We start from the raw sequence: 26717 nt of genomic DNA, 5'->3' as shown, positions 1-26717 counted from the left end.
AGCATTTGCAGCAAACCCTCTGCATATGTTGGAAGGATCACCCACAGTGTAGATCCAGATTTGGATAATCAAGGTGTCAATGTTGTACACCGGGAGGAGGATATTGATGTAGCTGGCGCTGTGGAGGAACTTGATGATGAGGATGGTGATGTGGTTATTGTAAATGAGGCACCAGGGGGGCAAACAGCTGATGTCCAGGGGATGAAAAAGCCCATCGTCATGCCTGGAAATGAAAAAGTCACTCTTCATTGCACGAATATTTGCAACAGGGACAATTTTTTGGTTAACAAAGTCAACAAATAACACTTCGACGCTGTCTGTCTTTCACATACTTGATGGGATCTCAATGATGAATGCTCTGTACCATGGTCGTCTAAAACAAGAGTTATTGACGTGCTATAACTACTGTAGTTTTTATAAATTATAAACACTACACTTGAAAGTTGGAGGAGGTATTGTGGCCCCGGTACCAAATTGGGTTCCCGGGCCACTCCACTATGCAGTCCAGATAGAGGCATATCAGATATTAAACAACGTTGACTGTTGCTGCCAAATCATAAATTAATGAAAATGACCTGTCATCGTCAAAAACAAGAGGTATTGACACGCTCGAACTACACCCTGTATATGCTGCAGGAGCAGGCAGCTGTGCAGTGGAATTCAGACCATTTGAAGGCGGAGGTATTGTGGCCCCGGTACCTCGGTGAAACGTTTTGGACTAAAAACAATATTGTGAAGTGTGAGGTGTTCAGAATAGACTGGGAATTAGTGGAAATGATTGTTATTGAATGTTATTGAGGTTAATAATAGCGTAGGAGTGAAAATAAACCAAAAAACTTGATTTTAACACTTTTTATGTTTTTTTCAAAATAAATCCGAATCCAAAACCTTAAATCCGAACCAAAACCTTTCGTCAGGTGTTTTGCAAAACAAATCCAAACCCAAAACCTCAAGCAAATCCGAATCCAAAACACAAAACACGAGACACCAAAAGTGGCCGGTGCACATCCCTAATTTCCATTTCATTTTCCATAAATAAATTTCCACTTCGATCATTGATTATAGGTTAATAAATGGCCACTCAGTCAGCTAGACACTGCAGTTCAGCTCAGTCAGTTGGTTATTTTTTTAATGATTATATAACTTTTCCTGCAGTTCTATATATAGTTTCAGTAGTAGAGGGTCCTGGTGAAGTTGTACAAAAAGAGTGGGTGGTGTGTGCTAATGACACATTAATGTCTTAATGTCTCTATATGCCTGACAGGTTCTGTCTTCTTTGCTAGTGTGTTTGTTTGCCAGTATATGACTGTCATTATTTTTCATAGTGTGTACAGTATTTTAAATATATTGACTGCTGCAGCATTAAAATCATTCTCAATATGCTCATAACATACTTCTCTTTTGTAAAAATATTTTATTTGTGTTTTGTGATTTTATAGCCACATGTTCTAGTTTAACAGATCTAAGAAAAATAGTTTAAAACGACTGTTTCTCACTTAATCTCCCCATCCTTCCCTGGTTCTCCATATTTCTGCACACAACCTCATTTAGGTCTCCAGCCTCACCCCACCCTTTTATCCCCCCTTGGTAGTACTTGTGGACCCTTCCAAAAGTTTGCTATTCACACCCCTGCACTGAGGTTCTCTGGCTTACTTGCCAGGCTCACATGATTCAAGGTGATTAAAGGGCACAGCTCCCACCACTCATTCTCAGATGCTGGAGTGACAGAAGAGCCTGTCAGCTGTGCCAATTCTCTCACCTCTGTACAGCCTCTTGTCTTTCTCTGGACAGCACAGTCTCAATTTCTGAGGCCAGGATTCACAAGAATCACCTCCAAGAGCAAGTAGAGGAAAAGAGATAGCATTATTTCAATTAAAATAAACACATTGGGCTAGATTTACTAAGCTGCGGGTTTGAAAAAGTGGGGATGTTGCCTATAGCAACCAATCAGATTCTAGCTTTCATTCATTTAGTACCTTCTACAAAATGATAGCTAGAATCTGATTGGTTGCTATAGGCAACATCCCCACTTTTTCAAACCCGCAGCTTAGTAAATCTAGCCCATTGACTTAGATACAGACGTGTCTCACCTGCTCTCCGTTGGAGCCCTGCTGGATCCTCCTCTGGGCCCCGCTTTTCACCCCCGGTGATGCCTCTTTGACGCCGGCTGCTACTCTGGCGCCTATGGCAAATGCTACCCGCGAAGTTGTCCACCCCTCTCCAGCTGCCTCCCCCACTCTAGGCTGTGGCTTGGGGCCCTACCCGACTTCCACCCGGGTATTCTCCGCTCCACCCAGGAAACTTCTGCCTTCCACACCTGGCCGTGCCCTACTCCTGGTCTTAACTCTAATGGGGTCTGCTGTTTCCTACTTGCCTGGAACCGTTCCAGCCCCTCTGTCCCCGACGCCGACCGCTGCTCCTCGTTCCGTCTGAAGTCATCTACCTCCGGCCAACACACTTCCAAGTGCCGCTCCACGTGTTCCTCCGGCTCCTGCTGCAGGTGATGCCCTGGCTCCACGTGTTCCTCTGGCTCCTGCTTCCAGGTGACGCTCCAGCTCTCTGACCTCCGGCCTCCACGTATCTTCTAAGCACCAATCCGGCCCCACGTGTTCCTCCGGCTCCTGCTTCCAGGTGATGCTCCGGCTCCACGTCTCTTCCATCTGGCTCCACGTGTTCCTCTGGCCTCCACGTCTCTTCCAAGTGCTGATCCGGCTCCACGTGCTCTCCGGCCTCCACGCCTCTGGCTTCCATTTGCTGCTCCAACTCCGTTCCTGACGCTGTTCTGGCCCATGGTCCACCTTTGGACTCCCATACTTTGGTCCTACCTCGCTCCCCTTCGATATGTAATTAATGCTGCCGCTAGGCTTATTTTCCTCTCTCGCCGCTCCTCTTCTGTCTCCCCCCTCTACCAATCCCTTCACTGGCTCCCCCTACCCTACAGAATCCTGTTCAAGCTCCTCACTCTCACATACAAGGCCCTCGCCAACTCCACTGCACCCTACATCTCCTCCCTCCTCTCTATTCATGCTCCATCCCGCCCTCTCCGATCGGCCAATGACCGTCGCCTCTCTTCCCCCCTGATCACCTCCTCCCACGCGCATATCCAAGGCTTCGCCCGCGCAGCCCCCCTCCACTGGAACAAACTCCCTCCCTCCATCAGAACTTCCCCCAATCTGTCCAGTTTCAAACGGTGTTTAAAAACCCACCTTTTTCTTAAAGCCTTCCAGTCTCCCACTTAACTTCCTACCTTTTCTTCTGACTCTTCCCCTCCATTCCCCTTCCCCTATCCCTATCCTCCATCTCTCCCCTGTGTTCTCTGTCAGTCCACCCCTCCCCTTAGATTGTATGCTCCTTTGAGCAGGGCTTTCTCTCCTCCTGTCTTCACCACTTTTAACTCTGCTCGCCAGCTACCCTGCCTTCCTCCTCGAGGACCCTCTTCCCTTCTCTTCCCCCTGGGGGTCTCCCTCTCATCTGTGCCCTCCCTCCTAAGTGCCGTTGCTGGCTGACCTTCCCCTCTTCCCTCCCCTCTAGCTGTGCCTTGAGCTCACTGAGTTACTGTGATTATTGTTTACTATTCTGTGCTGTCTCACCTCGTATTGTAATCTTGTCTGTCCCTGTACGGCGCCGCGAACACCTAGTGGCGCCCTATAAATAAAAATTAATAATAATAATAATAATAATACTACACAACAATTCTTAAACATAACCCATCTGTAGTCATGACATGGTATCCCTCAACTTAATTCTCAAGGCATTTCTGTACTTGCAATTTTGTTAAGCATTTATGTGTGTATATGTGTGTGTGTGTGTGTGTGTGTGTGTGTGTGTGTGTGTGTGTGTCTGTGTGTGTGTGTGTCTTTAATTACTTTATATTCTAAAAATAATGTATCCTCTACTATACCTCCAAGCTTTGCACAGCCGTAAAAGGCAGTGTAAACATAAAAAGGTGTTCCACATCCCTTGGTGGTATGTCTAGCATTTGCTAGGTTGCTCCCAACTCCCCCCTAAAGTCACCTGTAAAATGCCATACACACCAGTCAGACATACTCCCAACTTTCTGGGAGTTAGGACAAACAGTCAAATCAACTTGACTGTCCCTTCTAAATAACGACTGTTGGGAGATATGCCCTACTTAAAGTTATAAGTATTTGAAAAGTCATCTCAGAGGCCTGAGCTCTATATGGATACGGAATTCCTCTCTGAACTCTAATATTAAAATTTACAGTAAGGGCCACATAACATATTTAACACCTGTTTTGCCACTTGCAGGGTTGGCCCAGACACAGTCTACCAAAGCACAGGAAATTGCATTCAAATTAGCCCAAAAGTGGGTCAAAGTCAATTATGATGCCTACAAGAAATACAAAGCCATGTTTGAAAAGGTAAGTCATCAATTTAGGAACGGTGGGTTTTCTGACTGAGGAGAGTCAATAGAGTAGGAGCAGAGGTTGTGGTTATTGAATTAAAATATGTTATATTTGGTAGTTCTAGTCTTTTAATACTGATTGAATGAATCTTTATAATAATAATTGACATTAATAATATTATTAAATTGACTATAATTAATATTGTTTTGGAATTACTGGGGGGACATTGCTTATAGCTATCGAATGTCAATTTGTCAGAGCGTTTAGATAGAGTACTGACTACTCTGTATATGTATAGTATAGTATATTACATAGTACTATATATAGACATCATTCTGAACTAGTATTTCTATTTAGTGGGACATCATTCTGAACTATTATTTCTTTCTAATTCTATTTAGTGGGGAAAAACAGGATGCTGTTGCTGTATGACCATGTGCAGCACACCCCAAAAAACAATTAGATGTATTTAATTTAAAAATTCACAGTTTATCTAATGAAAGAAGAAATCTTGTGAGGGTCAATTTTTATGACCTCTTTACAGCATCCTCCAAAAACAATTATTTATTTTAAAATATTTTCTCTTCTCTAGTCTAAGTAATTTTAAATTTAGTGGGGGCAGTCTCAGTGACCTCTTTATTAACCGTGCAAAAATATAGGTGTTATGTTTGAGCGTGAGCAGCAGTGTAGTAGCAACCCACAAAAAACAATATATGTCATTCTTCTAAAATCTAAAGTGTTTTTGCTTTTGCACTCAAAGCAAATTTTGTCAACTGCAGTCAGTGACATCTTTATTAAGCGTGCAAAAAATTGGGTGTTGTGCATGAGTGTGAGTAGCAGGGTGTTCTGTTCTTTAACTGTGATTAAATATAGTATATTGTTGGGAGATGGCACTGTAATGTATTAATAGACCCCTCTTCCCTCCTACTCACCTACCTAACCTCAATTCTTTCTCTTCTGTTACTGAAGACAAGGTCTTCACACTCCTCTTTCTCTTCAACTGGTCCCGTCAATCTCATTCCCTCCCAACTTCTCCACTCTCTCCCACAATGCTTGCAAGTTGCAAACAGGCTTAATTTCTAGTTGTGTTCTAGTCATGGCATATAGTTGAATTTTCGATGTGAATCCATCAAGGTGCACACAAACAGGGACATATTTATAAAAGGATGAAAAACCTTTTTCACCGGCAATAAGGTTTCACCATATACATCAAGTGGTCACCACAAACTATAGAATTGCCGGATTCTGCAACTGATATGGCAAGCATTGGGCGGTACATGATATTTTGAATAAAGCAATTTTTCTATAGTAAATACTTTTTGAATATTTTTATTTTTTATGTATATATTTTACAATTATTCTTTATCATTATTTTTGTTAGTGGAACTGAAAGCCAAGTCTGAGCTTTCAATTCTACTAGGTTCTGTATATGCATGTCCTCTCAAACAGTCTCAACAAAGCAGTTAAGTTAACCCTTACTACTCTGGGCCAGTATCGCAGAGGCAACTGAATATTGCGGGTCTGAGTGTTTTTTTTCATTGCCACGTATGCGGAGATAAAAAGCCAGCCTTATCGCCACATACTGATAATGGGCCCAATGTCCACAAGTGTGCACACGGAAAAGCAATAAGACCTTTGTCACCACAAATACCTGAGCTAATCACAATATGAGAGTTATGAGAAAGAATGAGTACCCCAGCTGCTAAGAGTGCCAAGGTTATAAATATTAAATTAGGAGACTTGCCACTCCCAGTGTCAACACCTTGTAACCTCAAACAGGTCGCTTTGCCTATCTGTGTCCTGTGCACCAAAAAACTCAAAAATTCATTATACTACGTGATAAAATTACCTTCAATCCAATTTCATATTACAACCTATGCATAATCTATGCAAATCCGTGCAGATCCTATACATGGTGCACATTAAGGCACAAAACAGTAAAAGAGACAAGCATAATAATGGTAAATTATACTATTATGCTATAAATACATTTCTCCAACTACAAAACAGAGTGGATATTCGTATCACCAATTGCAAATGAAGTAAACCTCTCTCTGACACAGACTTCCTCCATTACAAACATCCAGTCTTCTTATAATATCGACCTCTCTCACCAAGAAAAGCTGCTTTTGATCCCTTATATCCATCCAGTTAGCCAACACCAGTCACCTATTGCCACCATAAACTCAATTCTCTGCCTTCTCTCACCACATACTCCTGCTTCCCTCATGGCTTTGCCAACCTTTGACTACTCCAACCTCCTACTAACTGGTCTTCTCCTCATCTTTTACCTCTACAATTCTCCTAAATGTAGTGGAAAGACTGATTTTCCTCTCTCGCCTCTGCATCACTCTGAGAATCCTCATTTCCTCCAAAATTCAATTCAAGTTAGTTACCCTTACCTTCAAAGCCCTCACTAACTCCTACCCCTTCATACATATCTGACTTTATTATAAGATAAATTCCCTCTTGCACTCTTTGATCTGCCTCTGACCTACACCTCTACCCTCTACCCCACCTGATCATCTCCCAACATTCAATCTTTCATGCGCTCTCGCAAAACCAACCTCTTCAGTATAGCCTATACTACCCCCACCTGGTACTACTTCCTCTCCTTGATCTACCAGCTAGTCTCACGCCCCACTAGTCTCAACATTGCCCACTCTAGACTGCAAGCTCTCATGGGATTGTATTTTGGATGATTTGTAACTCTGTCTGGCGCTGCATAGTTTTGAGGTGTCTTAGAAATAAACAATGATGATGACATAAAAAAATTGATATATTAAATGTGCAGTAATAGTGATTTAATGATCAGTGATAATGTTGACTCATTTATTTTACTGCATTTAACATAGTAACATAGTTGTTGAGGTTGAAAAAAGACACCAGTCCATCAAGTTCAACCTATTTTGGATCTCCTGCGATCATGCACTTATATTTGAAATCGATCCAGAGTAAGCAACCGCCAATCTGTTTCAATTGTGAAAATCCCCCCAGACTCAATATTGCAGTCCTATTTTTACCCTATTTCCACTAATATCCTACATTTTAATTAATGGTCGTATCCCTGGATACACCTTTCCGCTAAAAATTTGTTTAACCCTTTCTTAAACATATCTATTGAATCTGCCATCACAACCTTCCCTGGCAATGAATTCCATATCTTGACTGCCCTTACTGTAAAGAACCCCTTCCTTTGCTGGTTGTGAAATTTCCTCTCCTCTAACCTTAGATGGTGACCACGTGTCCTTTGATTGTGCAAAATTCACTAGAGGTCATTTATGACATGCAAAACTACTGGGTTTCTGTTAGAGATGGGCTGGCTCGGTTCCCCGAGATCCGAATTCATCCGAATTTAGCCTATCCGAGTACCAAGCCGAGCACGCTCGGTACTCTCCCGCCCATTCGGATTCTAAATCGAGGCAAAATGTCATCGTGACGTATTCGTATTTCTGAGCTCGGTTCTCGTGAGATTTGAAAAGCATAAATACCCGCCTCCACAGCAATCCATCGCCATTTGACAGAGGGAGAGAGCAGGGTTAGGTCACACTGGCTAGATCAGTGCAGGGACAGATCAGTATTTGGACACATTATTGTTTGTATGCAATACCATTGTAATCTTAATACCAGTTGTTACAGCAGTGAGATGAGGATAGAGGAGGGTTTCTGGCACTCCAAGTGCTTTTGGGGTGTCCCCCATTCTTTTGCATTAATATTTCTGGCTGTCAAAAGTCCTGTTTGTCAGCAGTCTCAAAAAATAATATTTAGCACTCCCAAGTGCTTTTGGGGTGTCCCCCATTCTTTTGCATTAATATTTCTGGCTGTCAAAAGTCCTGTTTGTCAGCAGTATCTAAAACAATTTGTAGCACTACAAGTGCTTTGGGCTCATAATGGATTCAAAGCAGTCCACATATGAGCAGAATCAGCAACCGGGTTCTGTCACCAGTCCTGATGGTAGTGTTCCCAGTACGTCATCTGGGAAAGGCGATGTCAAACTACACAGTCTTTTGAAATCAGTCAAAAAAACACACACCAAAAAAAAGTTTACCGTGTTGAAGCGAAAAAGAAGTGTAATTGAGGAAAAGTTAAGTGCCGATTAAAAAAAAATTGCCAACATGGCATTCTACACACGCAGTGGCAAAGAGAGAATGAGGCATTCACCTTCGTCTATTAGTGGCAGATCAAAAAATGTTACCGAGCCTACAAGTGGTGCACAACTACTGTTACGCGTCAAAGCCGAGCTGCAAGATAACAGTATGGCAGTAGAGGATAATGTTTGCTCTGAATCACAAATGACACCAATCCTTGTGGAGAGCCAATCCAACAGTGGGATGTCTAATCGTGAGCATTCTGTTAGTGTACCCATAAAGAGGGGTCCTTTCAGCAGTTCTGCTGATGTGTGCCTGGCCCTGAACAGCCCGAGTGTAGCCGGTGATACACAAATTGAGGATGCCACTTTGGAAATAGAAGAGGATGAGGGGGAGATTTGTGTAGGCGACGAGGGCGCTAATGAGGATGTTGATGAGGATGAGGTTGTTTGTGTCAATCCTGCACCAGTGGCAGCAGTTCTGGCACGTGACAAGAAAAAAACCATTGTCATGCCAGGCCATAAAAACAAAAAATCCACTTCTTATGTGTGGAATTATTTCTACCCTAATCCAGACAACAACTGTATAGCCATTTGCAGTGTATGTCAAGCCACAGTCAGTCGAGGGAGGGACCTTAACCATCTTGGAAGCTCGTCTATGTTACGCCATTCGACGAGAGTTCATGGCAAAGTGTTGGGAAAAGCTGAAAGTTCTTCCAAAAAAATTACAAGCACTCCATCATCAGCTAGGACCCTCCGCTCACCAACATCCCGACGGCTACAAAATACACCCACCACACCATCCTCATCAATATCCTCAGTAGCGCTCGGAGTTAGCCCTACATCCCACTTATTAAGGCTGGATGACTCCTGCACTATTATTGATTCCTCTGAAGAAAGCGTTAGTCCCACTGCTGCTGCTGTTGCTGCTGCTGGGGGTGAATCGTCAGCCCAGAGGAAGGCCAAGAAAAGGAGCAGTCCTACATTTCAACAATTAACTGTGAAATAATCATTTGCTAGGGGAAGCAAATATGACAGCAGTCACCCAGTCGCCAAGCGAATCACAGACGCCATGGCTGGCATGTTAGTGTTAGATCTGCATCCAATATCCACAATAAACGCAGCTGGTTTTTCACAGTTAATTGAGGTTTTGTGTCCGCTTTGCAGAATTCCATTGCGACAACATTTTTCCCGTAAAGCTATTCCACAACTCTACCAAAAAGTGTGTACAAATGTAGAGATTGCGCTGAAAAATGCCATTCTGCCCACTGTCAACTTAACCACAGATATGTGGACAAGTATAAGTGGTCAAACCAAAGACTATATGACTGTGACAGCCCACTGGGTTGGTCATTCACCTTCACCAGCAGGAACAGCAGCAGCATGTACACCACTAAGCAACATTTTTTCACAGGCAGGCCACTCTTTGTATTACTGGCTTCACTAACAGGCATACAGCTGACAATTTGTTACGCAAAGAGATGTGACTGATACATGGCTTATACCACTTGGACTCTCCCCAGGATATGTCATTTCTGAGAACGCCAACAATATAGTGCGAGCATTACAGCTGGGTGATTTCCAGCACATACTCTGGTTTGCTCACACCATCAACTTGGTGGCGCAGAGCTTCCTAAGAATAAACGTGAGGTGCAGGAGATGCTTTCGGTGGCCCGTAAGATTTTAGGCCATTTCAGGCATTCTGCCACAGCATGTAGGAGATTTCAGCAGCTCCAAGAACAGTTTAACTTGCCCTGCCACCAACTTAAGCAAGAGGTGGTAACTAGGTGGAATTCCACCCTGTACATGCTGCAGAGGATGGAGGAAAAGCGCAAAGCCATCCAAGCGTATTGCACAAGCCATGACATTAGAAAAGGAGGGGGCATGTATTTCACTCTTGCACAGTGGGGAATCCTTTCAGTGCTGTGCAAGGTGCTGAAACCATTTGAAGTTGTGACCTGTGAAGTGAGTGCAAATTGTGCTAGTTTGAGCCAAGTTATTCCTTTAATTAGACGATTGGAAAATCAGCTTGAGAAACTGAAGGAGGAGATGAAAGCAAGCAATTCCGCAAAGTATGTTGGCCATGTCGATCAAGTACTTAATTCGCTTCACTATGATCCTTGAGTTATTAAGATCTTGAACTCGGATCAGTACGTTTTGGCCATAGTGCTTGATCCAAGGTTTAAGACCTACATTGAGTCTTTGCTTCAAAATAAACGAGATGTGAACTTTTGCAAGGAGCTATTGTTCAGCAAGTTGTCCACTGAACTGGGCGTTGGCTTGCCGACGTGTCCTCCTTCAGTTTCTCAAGCAGCTGCTGCTCGTAAAAAATTGAATTTTCAAAAAAGAAGCAGGGAAGACACAGAGGGCAGACCAGAACAGTTTAACATCTGGGCTGGTTTTAAGGATTTGTCTAAAAAAGGTGTGACCTTGCCCATAACTCCATCCAATATGAGTATTAACATGCAAAGGATGGTGGAGGATTATTTTCAAGAGGTAATTGATATGGGAATGTCAGACAGTCCCTTTCCTTACTAGGAAGAAAAGCAGGGAATTTGGAAACCCATGTACAAACTTGCTTTGCAATACTTATGCTGCCCACCCTCCAGTGTGTACTCTGAACGAGTGTTCAGCACAGCAGAGAACTTAGTCAGTGATCGCCGTAGAAGGTTACTTCCCAAAAATGTGGAGAAAATGATGTTTATAAAAATGAACTACATCTTCCACGAGGAAGGCCTTCACCATCCAAGACATCCAAGCACTGACTGTTCTCTAATGGCAGATTCAAGCGGCGATGAATTGATAGTCTGTGATGATGACGTACACACTGATGAGGGTGAGGCTGAAGCTCCAGATGACAACGATAACATCTTTTTAAAACTTTCTATTGAAGTGTAGAGTGCAATCTACCCCCAAAGAGGAAAAGGACTTGGGTCATTTCCATACCACGTACCGTCTTGAAAGGCTGCTGTTTGGGCAATTTCTCCTTAAGGGTAGGGTGTCATACACAGAGTTATCCCAAACTGTCTTTGTCCATTTCTCTTAATATTGTACAGTCTATAACGGCTGAATTTTTGGGTATTTTATACAAGTGGAGGGGGGCCTAGAGAGACAGAAACCAAACTGGCTTTCTCCATTTCAATTAATATGGCACAGTCTATAATGGCTGAATTTTTTGGTATTTTATACAAGTGGAGGGGGGCCTAGAGAGACAGAAATCAAACTGCCTTTGTCCATTTCTTTACATATTTAAGTATAAGTGTAGGGTGTAATATACATCCAAAGACGATGGCTGCATTGCCAATATTCATAGATTGAGAGGAAGACAATCTGGTTTGTGTGTCGAATTAATGAAGGCCTACCAGGAATTAAACAGTTTTTTTGGATAATTTATTAGCTTTACAATTACATTACTTATCCAAGAAACAGGTGGAGCACTAAATTTGGTTATTTTAGGCCCAAAAACATTGATTTTTAAACAAAATGGCAAAACAAAACCAAAACCAAAACCAAAACACGCAATGACGGTTTGGCAAGACCAAAACCAAAACCAAAACACGACGGTAATCCAGATCCAAAACCAAAACACGGGGGTCAGTGAGCATCTCTAGTTTCTGTGCAAAATACACTAGTGGCTTTGAGTGCCTCTATTTGTGCAGTCACCTGAAGTAGTTTTCTGCAAAAGCATATTGGTTTGTGAGCCAAGTTGTCAGATTTGCAAAGTATGCACTGGCCAATAGTAACAGTTGGGTTGACAGAGGGTACTTCTCTGTAAATGTGGACTGCATCTTGCTTTGCAAACCCTTGTAGAAAATTAGATCTTGTTTTGTAGTTGCTGCAGACACTAGTTCCACCAATGGTGCCAATGTTCCAATGTGAGTAAAACAGAATTATTTTTGTCCGCCTGCAACAAACCTGGGGACTGATATAGTTGCTGAGATGTCTCCAAAGAAAGGAAAGTAATGCACTAAGCAGTCTAGATAGGCATGAAAACTTTTCAGACCAAAATTGTTTGCTATGTGCATCTTGTGCATATTATAAATGACCTCCACGGTGTTCTGTGTTTTTTCTAACTGTAGATATATTTGTTTCTCTATAGTATGATGTTGAAGGTGAAGGCAAACCAGGTGGAGGAGGGGAATATGAAGTACAGGTAAGACCCTTGGGTGGAGTAGCTCTATGCTTGCTGGATTGTTTGGTTTTTCTCTTTTCATGCAGACTGAACCTTCAAAGTCAGCCAGTTAGTTTGAATCCATTACCTCGGAAGTCTGTTTTAGTGCTACTAACCTATGTCTTGGCCATGAGACCTGCTGCAGAACAGTTTTAATGAATAGAAAATAAAATTCACATTTGTAAGCTGGTGACATTCCCAACCTGTTACACTTAGTATGGTTGGGTCAGTGGATGAGTAATGTAAACCTGATGACAGCTTATTTTCACATTGGATGAAAATTTGAAAACAAAATACAATAAGTAGACAGGTGGATAACTCTTTCTTAATGGCTGGGATAATATACTACTGCCATTGATTTTGAGAAGAACGAGCACCATTGACTTATAAGGCCATAGATCTAGTATCAGTTTTTCTATAAAAACTCTGGGCTTCCTTATTATTCCTTCCGTTCAGATAGGTATTGCTCTGGTTTAGTATACAGATACTGTTCCAACCACATAATTTAAACTGTGAACTGTGTACATAAGGGAATGAACACAACCTGAAAGGGACATAGCTAGCACGAGCTAAGCCAACATACTCAACTTTTTTTGTACCAGATATTCCAGTAAAAACAACTACTAACTAATGAAACAAAATTGTGGTTGCTTTTGAATTTTTATATTTCCATGTCATGTCACAACATGATGTTTATAAATATTATGGTAAGGCTGACAGTTGTGCGATCTGCCATCGTTTGACCCCCCCTTATTGTCAATGACAACTGTGGAGTTCTGGAATCATGCCCTTTCATTCCTGTCCTGACACTACAAATACTGCTCACAACACTGAAAAAGTAACTGTAAGATTACATTATAAGATTTTGCAAATTTAAATGGAAATCCAATGAATTTACCATTACAATCCCAAATAAGAGGAAATCAAATTTCCAACAGATCAATGTGAACTGAATATAGTAGTATTTGGATAAATGTTCATTACAATTTGGCCCTTCCAGTGTATGGCAAAATTTCTTACAGATCTGCTGCTCGTCAGCCATGTTTAACAGTTAGCAAGATTGTTTAACCCAGCAGAACTCAGTGTAATTTACTGCATTTTGTATCATTACCTTATATTTATATCATTATGTTACTTTAATAAATAAACAGAATGATCATAACTTTAGAATTGTTCCTGTATATCCAGTAACATCAGTTATCTTGCCCATACACTTGAGCATAACCACATTACTATAAACACCTCAGACAAACTGAATAGTTCAGAGAAATTATTAGAATACTTTCTGTTCCTTGGGTTTTGGTTATTTAATGTGTTCACATTAAACAGTTGTAATTTTTCTTTAGTCCGATAATTGGCAGCAGTAGCGATTACATTTACATAATGGGACAAGTACACATAGGATTATTCTTCTTGTGAACAGCGAGTTGCACAGGTTTGGGCACCTTTAGTCTAATGAACGTCACAGAATGAACACATTCACAACCTCCTGCAACTTGCAATTTAGGCAATCAATGAGTCTGATTCATTAAGAACTTAAACAGTGATTTTGTGAATACAAGCCGCAAAATCACTCTGCTCATGCCCATACGTCACAGAATGCAGCCACGGTAATTTCATCTTCTAGCGCAAAGGAAACTTACTACAGCCTATGATTTCAGGGAGGGAACAGGGCAGGGAAGGAGCATTTGCCCATAGTCAATGTACAGTAAGGGCGTACCAATCTCAAGCACATGCAGCAGCGTCCAATTCAAGCTCTGAGCATCTCTCAGGTACTTGTTTTTCAGCCATATCTCTTGCTCCAGCTACAAGTCTAGTCTAGATTACTAGTGATAATGATTGTGTATTCATGTTATTACATGTGTTTACAATCAGGAGCAACTGAAAAAAAATTATTTTATGTATAGCAGACATTCAAAACATACTAATAAATGTATTTAATAAAAAAAAAAAAAACTTTTTTAATTTTTTTTTAATGTTTTATCATTAATGCCTATATTATTAACAGGTGACATTAATTGAATAGTTTTGGGTTTTTTATCGTTCTTTTGTGATTTTATTTTCCACATATGTATTGGACGTATCCTGCAGTGTCTTGTCTAGTAGAGCAGAGCAGACCTGCACCCGTATTCATCATCACACATATCTTCACATCTGCTTCTTGTTGAATTCGGGCATACATACACCTGGTTCATGTGCATTTTTAGACAAACGCACATTGCACTCAGTGAGCTTGAGTCATTAAGGAAAGTGGAGCAAGTTTTTTAATGGACAAAACCTGATACAATCCAAGCAGTGCAAATTAGTTTATTATTTTGCACATAAGTTAAATATTGGATGTTTTTTCATCTAGCACACAAATATGTATTAACTTATTTGTACACTGAAATGTAAAGTTGATCTAGGACATATCCTACTCCAACTGTAAATCTGTCCCCACATTTTAAATTTACCTCCCCCTCCAATGCAACATGGTTTTGCCAAAGTGCAAACTTACTGTTTGTATTTGCTTTAATTTCCTTAATGAATCAGGCCCTGTAATTTTAAATATAAGTAAGAGCTTTCAGAGGTGATAGATTTGTACTACTTTGTTACTACAGAATAGCTGATAACACGTGTGCAATTGATTAGGTTGGTTGTGCTTTCACCTCAGCAATCTTTCTATGCAATCAAGGTCCAATTGGATTTGAACAGGGAAACCAAAAAATCAGAGAAGGCCACTGGAGAGTTTGTGAAGTCATCAGTATGACTTGGAAGAAGTTCCCCTTTGTCAAAGCTGGCACCTCACTTGCCGATTTCTTTTTCACAATTTGGCTGATTTTGACCTAAGCGTGTTGGGGCTCCATTAAACACCAATGATTTAAAATCCAAGCAGCTATCAACCATTTCTTGCCACAAATGCAGTTGGCAGGTGAACACTATTCCTATGTGTGTACGATCATCACCCAAACACAAAAGAGAGCTATGTGCTATGTGTGAGGGGCAAATTGGTTACCAATCTGACCAGTCCTAGTCTGTGTGATAAACTTAGCATCTGAACAACTGGATCTGTGCAATTTCACATTTTATATTTCTGGCTAAATTACACATTGATTCATTGTTCAGTGGTTAGGTTATAAAAACATTACATTGCGTGTGGGTATGATTAGCCAAAATGAAGAACAAAGAAGGAATAAAAGTATGTAGATGGTAGATTACAGAAAACAATGGGTGTAATGTAGGTCAACAGTAAGGGTACATTCATTGTTGATTATCTGTTAGGAGATGTGAATTTGTATACGCATACTCGTGAATGTTAAAATATCTCATTATTTTTTATGTATAATCTCATTTTAAGGCACTCTGAATCATAGGAAGTGGTCATTTCATCCATCCTTCATTCATTCTACTGAAAACAAAATGTTTGGTGAAGACCAAAGTGGAAACAAATGAAAACTAATCACAACTAAAATAAAATCAGTTATATGATACCCACTCAACATTGCTGTTCGATGCATGTGCCTAGTTGACTTATATGATAAATACAGCCCTGAATATAGCATTATTTCATTGATTGTCTACTGTAACCTGCATTGACTCTTCTCATACCATAATCCACCAATAAGATTTTGGTACTAACTCTTACACCATACTGTGTTTTCTCCACAGCTGGGCTTTGGATGGAGTAATGGAGTTATTATGCAGTTGTTGCACCGCTATGGATCCCAGCTGTCTAACTCTGCCATCTGCACCTCATTCACTTGGACTGTTTTCACACTGCCCATATTAATTATTACTTTATGGGTATAAACCCTATTCTATTTACCTTATTAACTCTAAATCTATTTACGTCTCCCCTCAGTTAACTTTCATTCTGACTGATCCATCTGTTTTCTCTAATTTGCCCACCTAGTGTTAACCTCATTATATTTGCGTACTTTTATTTTTTTAATCAATCTGTGTGTTACTGTATTTCTTAGTGTGTAGTCATTCCTCCTATTCTACTTGGTCCTATTGTCCTAACCTGATAATTCTATCAACTAAATTGTTCTTGCTGCATGCTCTGTTTTCATAACTACGCATGTATTCAGACCAGGCAATTTTAATAGGGATTACTGAGCCGTCTTGACACTGTAATTCAATTGTGGATGGTCACAGGTCATTACAGCATGACCCTTTTCCTCTCTTTACAATGGTGACAGAGAGTAAACAGATCAGGGAAGTATATGGCTGCCATGTATCTTAGGTTTACTATGACAAGCCAAGTTTATGCCACTGGAAATATTTAGTTTACAAATGCATATCTTCTGGATACAAATGGATTAAGAAGGAAAATTATGTATTTTCTAAAATAATGTATGGAGTAACTTTTATGAACTTGGCAGAGTAAATACAAATGGGGCATTGTTTGCAAATTGAAACTATCTACTGTCCTATCTCTTTTATCATTTTGAATATTACACAGCTGCATTGACACATAACATTACTTGTTTGTTTTCTCAATTCAATAACTTTATTTAACTCTTTGAAAAATAAAACTGATTAAAAATCTTGGTTAAATCGTCTCTGTATTATCTATAATAATATTATTATGAAACAAATGCTTCTCCTCAATAACTATTACTTCTAAGACTCTAATTAAAAATATTTTCACACAGAACCTTTCACGTATCAGAAGCTTATACAAATTACACAGGAATACAATATATATGTCAACAACCAAGGAGTTCAAAGCACAAGACCTTCTTCTCAGCCCTACCCTAAAGGGGCTATAGTCACAGTCTTTCGTGGAGATCTGTCTCATTTATCGGTCCACATTGTTCATTCCTCTGCCCGCAAGGTAGGATTCAAGATCAATATTCTCCTGCTTTTGGTGATTGGCAAAGTCCACGCAGACTTCCATGAGCTAATTACCAAGCATCATCCACTGATCAGCCCAACAAGAGCAGTAAGATCTGTCCAGATAAGAGATGTGCAGAAGCATGTGCTCTTTAAATAGACCTAAAGCCTGTCTCCACTCCTGTTATAAATTCAAATAAGCAGTTTAAATAGTGCACCAATCCTGGTGGAGTTTTGGTTAGGTAGCCTAATCTAGTAAGGGGGTAGATTGTACTGTGCAAACAAATCAGGATTAGGTTTAACTGGGCCAGTGGACGGGGGAGTTATGCTCATGTGCAGCTCATTTATTCCCTGGCATCCACAGAGGCCAAAAGTGGGGAGTTTACAACAGAGATATATTTATTGAAGGGGTTTCTAGACTACATTGAAATAAGGGGCAGCTCAGTGGCTAACTGGTTAGCACTTCTGCCTCACATCGCTGGAGTCATGAGTTCAATTCCCGACCATGATCTTATCTGTGTGGAGTTTGTATGTTCTCCCCGTGTTTGAGTGGGTTTCCTCCGGGTACTCCGTTTTCCTCCCACAATCTAAAAACATACTCAAAGGTTAATTGGCTGCTATCAAATTGACCTTAGTCTCTTTCTCTATGTCTGTGTATATGTTAGAGAATTTAGACTGTAAGCCCCAATGGGGCAGGGACTGATGTGAGTAAGTTCTCTGTACAGCTCTGCGGAAATAGTGGCGCTATATAAATAAATGGTAATGATGATGATGAAGGTATATTAAGTTTACTAACAAATTAAAAAGGTCTGCTACAACTCATCTCTGAAGAACCAAAAGTACCAGACTGGAGCAAAAGCCCCTTTTTTTGTGGATGTGTTGGATGATCCTATCCACACATATGACATACCAAATTTGATTTTTAAGTGAGTAGAAGGAGGGGCTTTTGTTTCTACTACTCAGCTATTAAGCCTACCCGAGAAGGAAGACTCAGGGATCTTTGGGGATTGGTGACTCTCAAATTGCATTAAGAAGATTGAGTATCCGGTTTCAGTTTAGAACATGTTTCCATTGGTTCAGGGTTCAGGACAGTCTAATGTAAATCAGGTCTTAGGTCAGTTCAAAGGATTTCTCTGGGAAGAGGGGATCACCTTCCCCCAACAACTGAAAACATGTGCTTCTCAAGGAAACTGACCCAAGCCAGTTCTAAACAACTTAAAACACAATGCCATTTTGATCATTCAATCTTTTATCTTCCATAACTATTGATTGCAGGAAGCGATCGCAAAGCTGAAATTATAGGATGAGAGATAGTAATGTGCAGATCAAAATGACATTAAACATGATACATTTGCTAAATCCTGAGCCTTAGATACTTTTAAAGTGCTTTTAACATTATTATATTTAACTGTAAACTCTATTACATTTGATTATAAACAACTGTGTTGGAACTATTTTAAGGTGAACTATTTACAAGTGAATGTGTAAGTGTATGTGTGCGTTATTTATCGTGCGATTGCGTCATAACAATCAAAAATTACAGACTAACGTTAATTTGGTCAGATGCCAATTAGCTTACCAGTAAGCTAATTGGCATCTGACCAAATTAACCTTAGTCTGTGTATGTGTGTGTATGGAATTTTATATTGTAAGTTCCAATGGGGCAGGGACTGAGGTGAATGATTATGTAATCAATCAATAAATCAGTAAACAACAATCAGCCACAAGATTAAAATCCCTGAGACAAGTGAAGTGAATAACACTGATTATCTTGCATCTGTCAAGAGGTGGGATATATTAGGCTGCAAGTGAACAGTCAGTTCTTGAAATTCATGTGTTGGAAGCAGGAAAAATGGGCAAATGTAAGCATATGAGCAACTTTGACAAGTGCCAAATTGTGATGGCTAGACGACTGGGTCAGAGCATCTTCACAATGGCAGGTCTTGTGAGGTGGTGCCAGTATGCAGTGGTTAGTACCTACCAAAAGTGGTCCAAGGAAGGACAACTTTTGAACTAGCAACAGGGTCATGGGCACCCAAGGTTCATTGATGCACATGGAGAACAAATGCTAGCCCATCTGGTTCAATCCCACAAAGAGCTACTGTACCACAATTGCTGAAAAAGTTAATTCTGAGTATGATAGAAAGGTGTCAGAACACACAGTTCATCCCAGATTGTTGTGTATGGGTCTGTGTAGCCTCAGACTAGTCAAATTACCCATACCGAACCATGGAGCAATGGAAGAAGGTGGCCTGGTGTGATGAAACACATTTTCTTTTACATTATGTGGATGGCCGGGTGGTTGTTCGTCGTTTACCTGGGAAAGAGATGGCACCAGGAAGCAGTATGGGAAGAAGGCAAACCGGTGGAGGAAGTTTGATGCTTTGGGCAATGTTCTGCTGGGAAACCTTGGGTCCTGGCATTCATGTGGATGTTACTTGACATGTACTACGCACCTAAATATTATTGCAGTCCAAGTATACCCCTTCATGGCAACAGTATTCCCTGATGGCAGTGACCTTGTTCAGCAGGATAATGTGCCCTGCCACACTGCAAAAATTGTTCAGGAATGGTTTGAGGAACATGACAAAAAGTTCAAGGTGTTGATGTGGCCTCCAAATTCCCCAGATCTCAATCCGATTGAGCATCTGTGGGATGTGCAGGAAAAACAAGTCCAATTCATGAAGGTCCCACCTCACAACTTGCAGGACTTAAAGAATCTACTGCTAATGTCTTGGTCGCAGATACCACAGGACACCTTCACATGTTGTGGGAAGTCCATGCCTCGACAGGTCAGAGCTGTTTTGGTGGAACGGGGTTCACTTAAACTTAAATATTAAATATACTAAAATATTTGGCAGGTGGTTGTTAGGAACCCCTCCAGCCGGCACAACACAACCCGGAGTCTACTCTGCCAATCAGGTGTTCACAGGAGCCCCTGATAGTGGGGACAGACTGGGCTGCAGACTGACAGAGGGTCGTGAAGTGTGTACCGGCTGGGGAGAACCCAGGCAAGCAGAGTGAGGTCCACGCAGAGGTCAAGGGCCGGCAGCAGGTTGCAATTCCAGTTAACAAGCCGGGGTCAAGGGTCACAGGCAAACAGGAGAAACGGTAAACAGGCCAAAGGTCAGGGTCATGGGATACACAAGCGAAGTCCAAATCCAAGCCAAGGGTCATACACGAGAGATCAGCAGAATTTCAATACACAGGAGCAGGAACAAGCAGGTCAGCAGACTGGGAGGCAGAAGCTATAACCGGCAATGAGGTAGCAGACCTCATTGCCTTAAATAGTAAGCACAGCCAATCAGAGCCTGGCTCTGATAGTACCCAGCCCCCTGCACCTAAATTCATTAGCCCGCAGGCTAGTAACATTAATGAGCGCATGCTCCCGGCTTCTCATTGCCGGGACGCAGCGCTGAAGCGTCCAACCATTGCCCCGGCAACGGCCGGGTCATGGGCGGAAGTGACGTCCCGGTCGCCATAGCGACGGCCGGGACACAGGTAAGAGAGTCGCGGTGGCTGGGCACGTAACAGTGGTTTTAAGGTTGTGGCTGATCTGTGTTTATTCAGTGCTGCATAATATTATTGGCATTATATAAGTAAACAATAATAAAAAAAAAATCCAATTTGTATTTTTGTTGCATCATCAGTCAGTGCTGCTGTTATGAGCCACAGTCGTATCAGTAATGTGGCTTCAGATTATTTCCTTGCTGATCATGTAGTTTCATCACTGGGAGCAGCCATGTTTAAATGTGTTTAATCATTGCATCTTATACAGTGCTGTCAATCATTCAATTAGGCTACTGCCATTGGCTATCTATGCTTTAAAAGGCTTTCTTTTCCTGATCCCTGTGCTGGTTGTAGCTTATCTCTGCTATTGTGTGCTTGTTTCTTTAGTTCTCTGTTTAGATATTTTGGATTTTGACCTCGGCTTGGAATTTGGGATTTTACTCGTTCTCTGTCTGTCCTGATTGTATTTTAAATTCACTTGAACTCTGCCTGCCACGACCTCTGAACTGTATTTGATCCTGGCCTGACTTTGAATTTGGATTGAATTATGTTGTGCACCAGTCTTTCTGGACTTTTGTTAGACATTGGGGATTGTTCTCCTTGGTCCTATACATGTCACATTCTAACCGCACAATATTTGTCAACCTAAGCCTGCACTACCTAGAGCTTAATATCTGGCGGCACCCAAGTATTGGTTAGTAAATTGCGATCTATATGAACGGTGGCTGCTATAAGTGAAGATCTCTGCAAGCTAGTTCTGTAGGTCTTAGAGTTGGCTTAACCGTGTTCCAACATTACAGCCAGCCATATATTGGTGACTTCGCAGATCCAGATACTGTTGCAAGTGGTCCACGAGCTCGCTCAGTAATTCAGCTTTCAGAAGCAGTTAGTGAATCAAGGTCAGGCTAACCTAACAATCGAGCATGAACCTAAAGTACATCGCCTGGATTGGTTCTCAGGGGACTGCAAGATGTACTTTCACTTCCGTGAAAGTAGACAATTTTATTTCAACCTGAGGCCTCTTTCTTCAGGTTCTGAATGGCAGCAGGTGGATATTGCCTTTGGCTTAGACCATTATAGTCCTGTTCTTACTTTAGTAGATGCTGTTACATCTCACGGGAGACTCCTGTTAGTCAGAGTTATCACAGGCCTTCCGAAGGCACGGAATCTAACGGCGGGATGGGTTTTGCTGCTGGAGGCCCGCAGGTCGTGGCCGTTAGGTTAGTCCCCTGACGTAATAGGTGAGAGGCTGTAGATGAGAGATCCGGAGAGCAGACTCTGAAGCGATAAAGCACGGCAGCATAATTTAGCTGAGACAGATCAGCACACACCGAAGAATCCCGTCATGTATCAGTGGAACACCAGGTCAGATACACTGAAGAGATACCACATTCAGGAGAGTCAGATACACTGATACTCAGACAGCGGAATGGACAATAGTAAAAACCGGTTCGGATACACAGAGTCACAGGTAGCAGAGTAGTCAGTATGAATAGCCGGGTCAGATACACAGGAGAACAGGCAGCAGAGTAGTCAATATGAATAGCCGGGTCGGATACACAGGAGGACGGGTAGTAGAGTAGTCAGTAAGATTAGCTGGGTCAGATACACAGGAGCACGAGCAGTAGTGTAATCCAGAAGAAGTGGTCTAACAAGCCAGAGGTCATACACGGAGGAACACCAGGAAGCAGCACAGGATACACTAAGAGAAAGAGAGCCAGACGCCATGCTGTAACTTATTGCTCTGACACAGGCAGTGTGCCAAAGCGTGCAAGATATATGGGAAAGGAATTCCAATTCCCGCCTCTGTGTCACATGACCGCAGCTGTGCTCCGTCCACCCGGAAGAACAGAGCAGCGACTGCGATCGAGAACAGGAGCGAGGGACAGGTAAGTCTCTATGGGGGGGCTACCTAATTGTGAATATGATTAGGATGGGGCAATATCTGCTGAGGAGATGGGAGTTGAGCTTGTCAGTGGCGCTAGTTTCCCTGAGTCCTTAAATGCAAACCAAAGACACCATGTGGCATAGTAATCTGCAAACTTATCCATTGAAGAGAATATCAACTCATCCATTGATCTATAGAATTCTACTTTTTGGAACCATTCCCCAATGGACACGGGGAGTGGGGAACCTTTAGTGGGTCGGAATGCAATAGCAGCTGATATGAGATATTTTGATTATGGCATCTACACTAATCTAATTTTATTCTGTCGTATAAGAGTTTATTTAGGGCTAACGTAGCTCCTGCAAGCTCCGCTAGTATCTCAGAGGCCAAAGTTGCTTTATGTCTGGATTCAAGATCTATGATTTTTAGGAGGAGTTAGTTTTTGAGGGCTTCCTTCTCTTTTTTTCATGCAGGAGCCTAGTTCAACTAGTTTACAATGAAGAACACACTATTGGGCTTTCCAGAGTGACACAGCTGAGACATCCGAGGTGGAGTTTAATTCTATATAGTCGTCAAGGGCCTGTTCAATTTGAATCCTACAATATGAATCTTGTAGGAAAAGTTCATTGTCTCCATGAACAGCTTTTCATCCTAGGTTGGGCCAGGTGTAGAATTAGGGATATTGGGGCCTGGTCGGTCCAGGTCACTTGGCCTATGGATGTGGAATGAACCAAATGGAGGTGTCTTTGTTAGTAGAATAGATAGTCGATGCGGGAGTAAACTCCATTTGGGTGCGAGAATAAGGTATAGTCTCTGACTGTTGGGTGTTGTAATTTCCACGTGTCGACCAGCTGAAAACTGTATTTAAAGGACAAGTGGTGAAATAGATCACCCAAAAAGGAGTTGGTTCTTGAGGCACTCCAGTCCACTCCAGCTGAATACTGTGCAAGGTGTGCCTTACCTTACCTAGAGACCTACGGATTCTGGGAGCTCCATTGGATGTGTCCATTTCTGGATGAAGAGACAAAATGAGATCGCCCCCTACCACCAGCACACCTGGAGAAGATCCTCAATCTTCTCCAGGACTGAAGCCAGGAAGGGGTGAATGCCCTGGTTTGGAGAATATAAGTTAACAAACGTATAAACAGTGTTGTATAGCTTATATTTAACCAAGAGGGCTCTCCCCTCTACCAGTCTGGTCTTCTGTAATATGGAAAAATGGAATCGTTTAGAAAAGAGTATGGCAACGCCAAGGGTTTTACCAGCGCTGTTGTTGCTAAAGTACGAGCTAGGGTAAAAGCGATCTTGTAAGACCGGGGAGGAACCATACTTAAAGTGTGTCTCCTGTACGAAAAAAACATTATTTCTTCTCTGTGGAATTCACGCAAGGCATGTTAACGTTTTTTGGGGAGGTTTAACCCGTTAACATTTATCGAGACAACTTTAAGGGTGCTGGTCATGTGGGTAAGCAGGTAGTGGATACAGCAATATTTAAAGCTCTATATATATATCTTATAGGAGAAAGCTCCCAAGGGTATGGAGGAGGGTGGGACAAGGGAAAGAGAGGAGTAAGGTGGAAAAAAAGGAAAATACAGAGAGAGAACAAAGAGCTTACATATATTGTAAATGAAACATAGTATACACAGCTCCAGATGGAGGTGAAGGTTGAAGCCACTCCCATCTTCTGCAAAAACACACAGCGGTGGGGGTCAATAGAGGTTGCTGACCAAGGAAACTACTAGAGCTTAAGTATTAAAGAAGTAACTATGGAGGACTGGGTCTGTCACATCATGGACCTATGTAAGACTGAGGAAGAACTAACCAATCACGAACTACCACTAGGCATGGCGCCTATTTAAACCTCCCTTTAAACAAAGTTGACCACCTATATCCCTGAGGAAGCCTAAGGGTGAAACGCGTCGGAATTAACCATTACTGCGACTCCTCGTCTATTTGTTCGCTTCATTAATACTGTGATACAACAAGGGACTCCTCTACATGTACCGCCTCCTGCGCATGCGCAACCTGGACTCAGCCACGGCCGCGATTATTCTGTCTCCAGGGCTACCACCTTGACATCTCCACACACTGCCTGCAATGCGGAAGGGATTGGAGAGAACGAATACATCCTCAATCCTACATAGGGGCAAGTCTCTGTTACCACCTGCCCCGCTACCGCTCGTCTGCAGTGGTTCTGCCTCACAAAGTTCACCTAGCTGTTTGGTATATGAACAATTTATTAGCTCTTGCTCCCTACTTTACGATTCCACGATATTAATTTTTGCTATATACAGCGCCAACTTATCAGCCTCCCGGTTTATGGAAAACTAGCTCTACACACGTTGTATTACACAGAGCCTGCACATCAGCCCTACCTTTGAGGGCCACACAGTTCTGGACTCTTAATACTTTATATTCATGAACTGAGACTATATGATACATTGATCCTTTTACTGCAACGGTGTCTACTAAATTGGTATGCCATGACATGACTCTAAAGGGACATTTCGGAATTAGTGTTTCTTGGCTATGCATATGCTTTAACATACAGTTTAAGTTGACGACTATACCACTACATTATATTGTCTCTGTATGTATGATGCACAAGGGCTGCAACTCTGGTTATATGTACAATTTTGATACACATATATGTATGTATTAAATTGCATGACCACATTGTTGGACTGCACCTGACTGTACAGTGTTGCGAATTTCATCACAGTTCTAGGCTAATCCTGTTTTACTATACCACCATCTATATATCCACATATGTACTGCGCATCACTGCGCCTAGGGGAATTCATCTATATATACATTTTATGGGCTGGGACTTCCCTTTCTCTAAGGCAGAAATTCCCACAAGACAATAGGGAGTGCTGGTTCCCACCCCGATTATTTGTACTTTGTTCAGCTGTCCGTCCGGGTCTGTCTTCGATTAGACGATGTACTCGGGTTGCCGGCTGTCTGCCAGGTCCCTATCGTCAGAGGGTTAAGTCTTGCAAAGTAATCCTACCATTCCAGCAGTTCGATATTATGGATGTCCAGGGCTGAACAAAAGTGGCCAGATCTAATGGTGCTCACACAGATTCGGTTCGCCCATTGAGGGTAACCTGAAAGCCAAAAGGAAAGTTCCATCTATATTTAATGTTCCGGTTGCGGAGACCATCTGTCAGAGGCTTAAGCATATGTCTAAGTTGAAGTGTATGCCAAGAGAGGAAAGTTTTAATTTTCTGTCCATTATAATCAATTCCACCTAGAGTCCTCACTTTTTAAATGATTGCCTCTTTTTGGGTGTAGTAGTGGACACAACATATAACATCTCTTGGTTGGTCTGATTGAGCACCCTGTGGTTTCAGGGCCCTATGGGCTCTATCGAAATGAATGAGCGTGGACTGGTCTTCAGCTAGAATTTCGTTGGAGATTTTAGTTAGAAATGGGACCAGATCTGGGAGCAAATTGTCTTCCTGGATGCTACAAATCCATAATTTGTTTCTGCGGCCTCTATTGTCTACCCGAGTATAGAGCAGTTGAAACTCAAGTGCTTGCCTCTCCAGTGCCTCTTGAAGCCTGTCTTAACGTTCTTCCGATTCCTCCCTGTGGGCCTCCACTATGGCCAAACTCGAGGCAAGCTGAGCAAAGTTCGATTGGAGATGAGCCACTTCCTTATGAATAGCCTTGTGGAGTCTATTTTCCAGGGCTTGGAAGACTTTTTTCATCAGGAGTTCTTCCTTTGTGGGAAGGGACTTAATAAGTTGCAAAATAGTGCTTAGATTTTGGCCAGATTGAGAGGCTGATTCAGAAGTCGCCATGTCAGCCGAAGAGGAGATATCAGAAACTGAGGAGCGTGGGGAGGAGGCTTCAGGTGAGGCAACTGAA

The 26717-nt window shown here is 41.9% G+C and overlaps 1 protein-coding gene across 1 annotated transcript in view; it reads left to right on the top strand.

Annotated features, from left to right (window-relative positions):
- Positions 1-17077, top strand: part of TREH (trehalase) — a 63703-nt gene extending 46626 nt beyond the window's left edge. The window contains exons 13-15 of the mRNA XM_075190735.1: positions 4270-4382; positions 12554-12607; positions 16274-17077. Coding sequence (XP_075046836.1) covers positions 4270-4382; positions 12554-12607; positions 16274-16414 — 308 coding nt within the window. The 3' untranslated portion in view covers positions 16415-17077. The remainder of the gene's footprint in view (positions 1-4269; positions 4383-12553; positions 12608-16273) is intronic.
- The last annotated feature ends 9640 nt before the right edge of the window (positions 17078-26717 follow it).

This window comes from Mixophyes fleayi, chromosome 11 (assembly GCF_038048845.1).
Source record: "Mixophyes fleayi isolate aMixFle1 chromosome 11, aMixFle1.hap1, whole genome shotgun sequence".
NCBI lineage: Eukaryota > Metazoa > Chordata > Amphibia > Anura > Limnodynastidae > Mixophyes > Mixophyes fleayi.
Note: the sequence above shows the minus strand (reverse complement) of the source record. Positions and strands in the feature narration are given on the sequence as shown.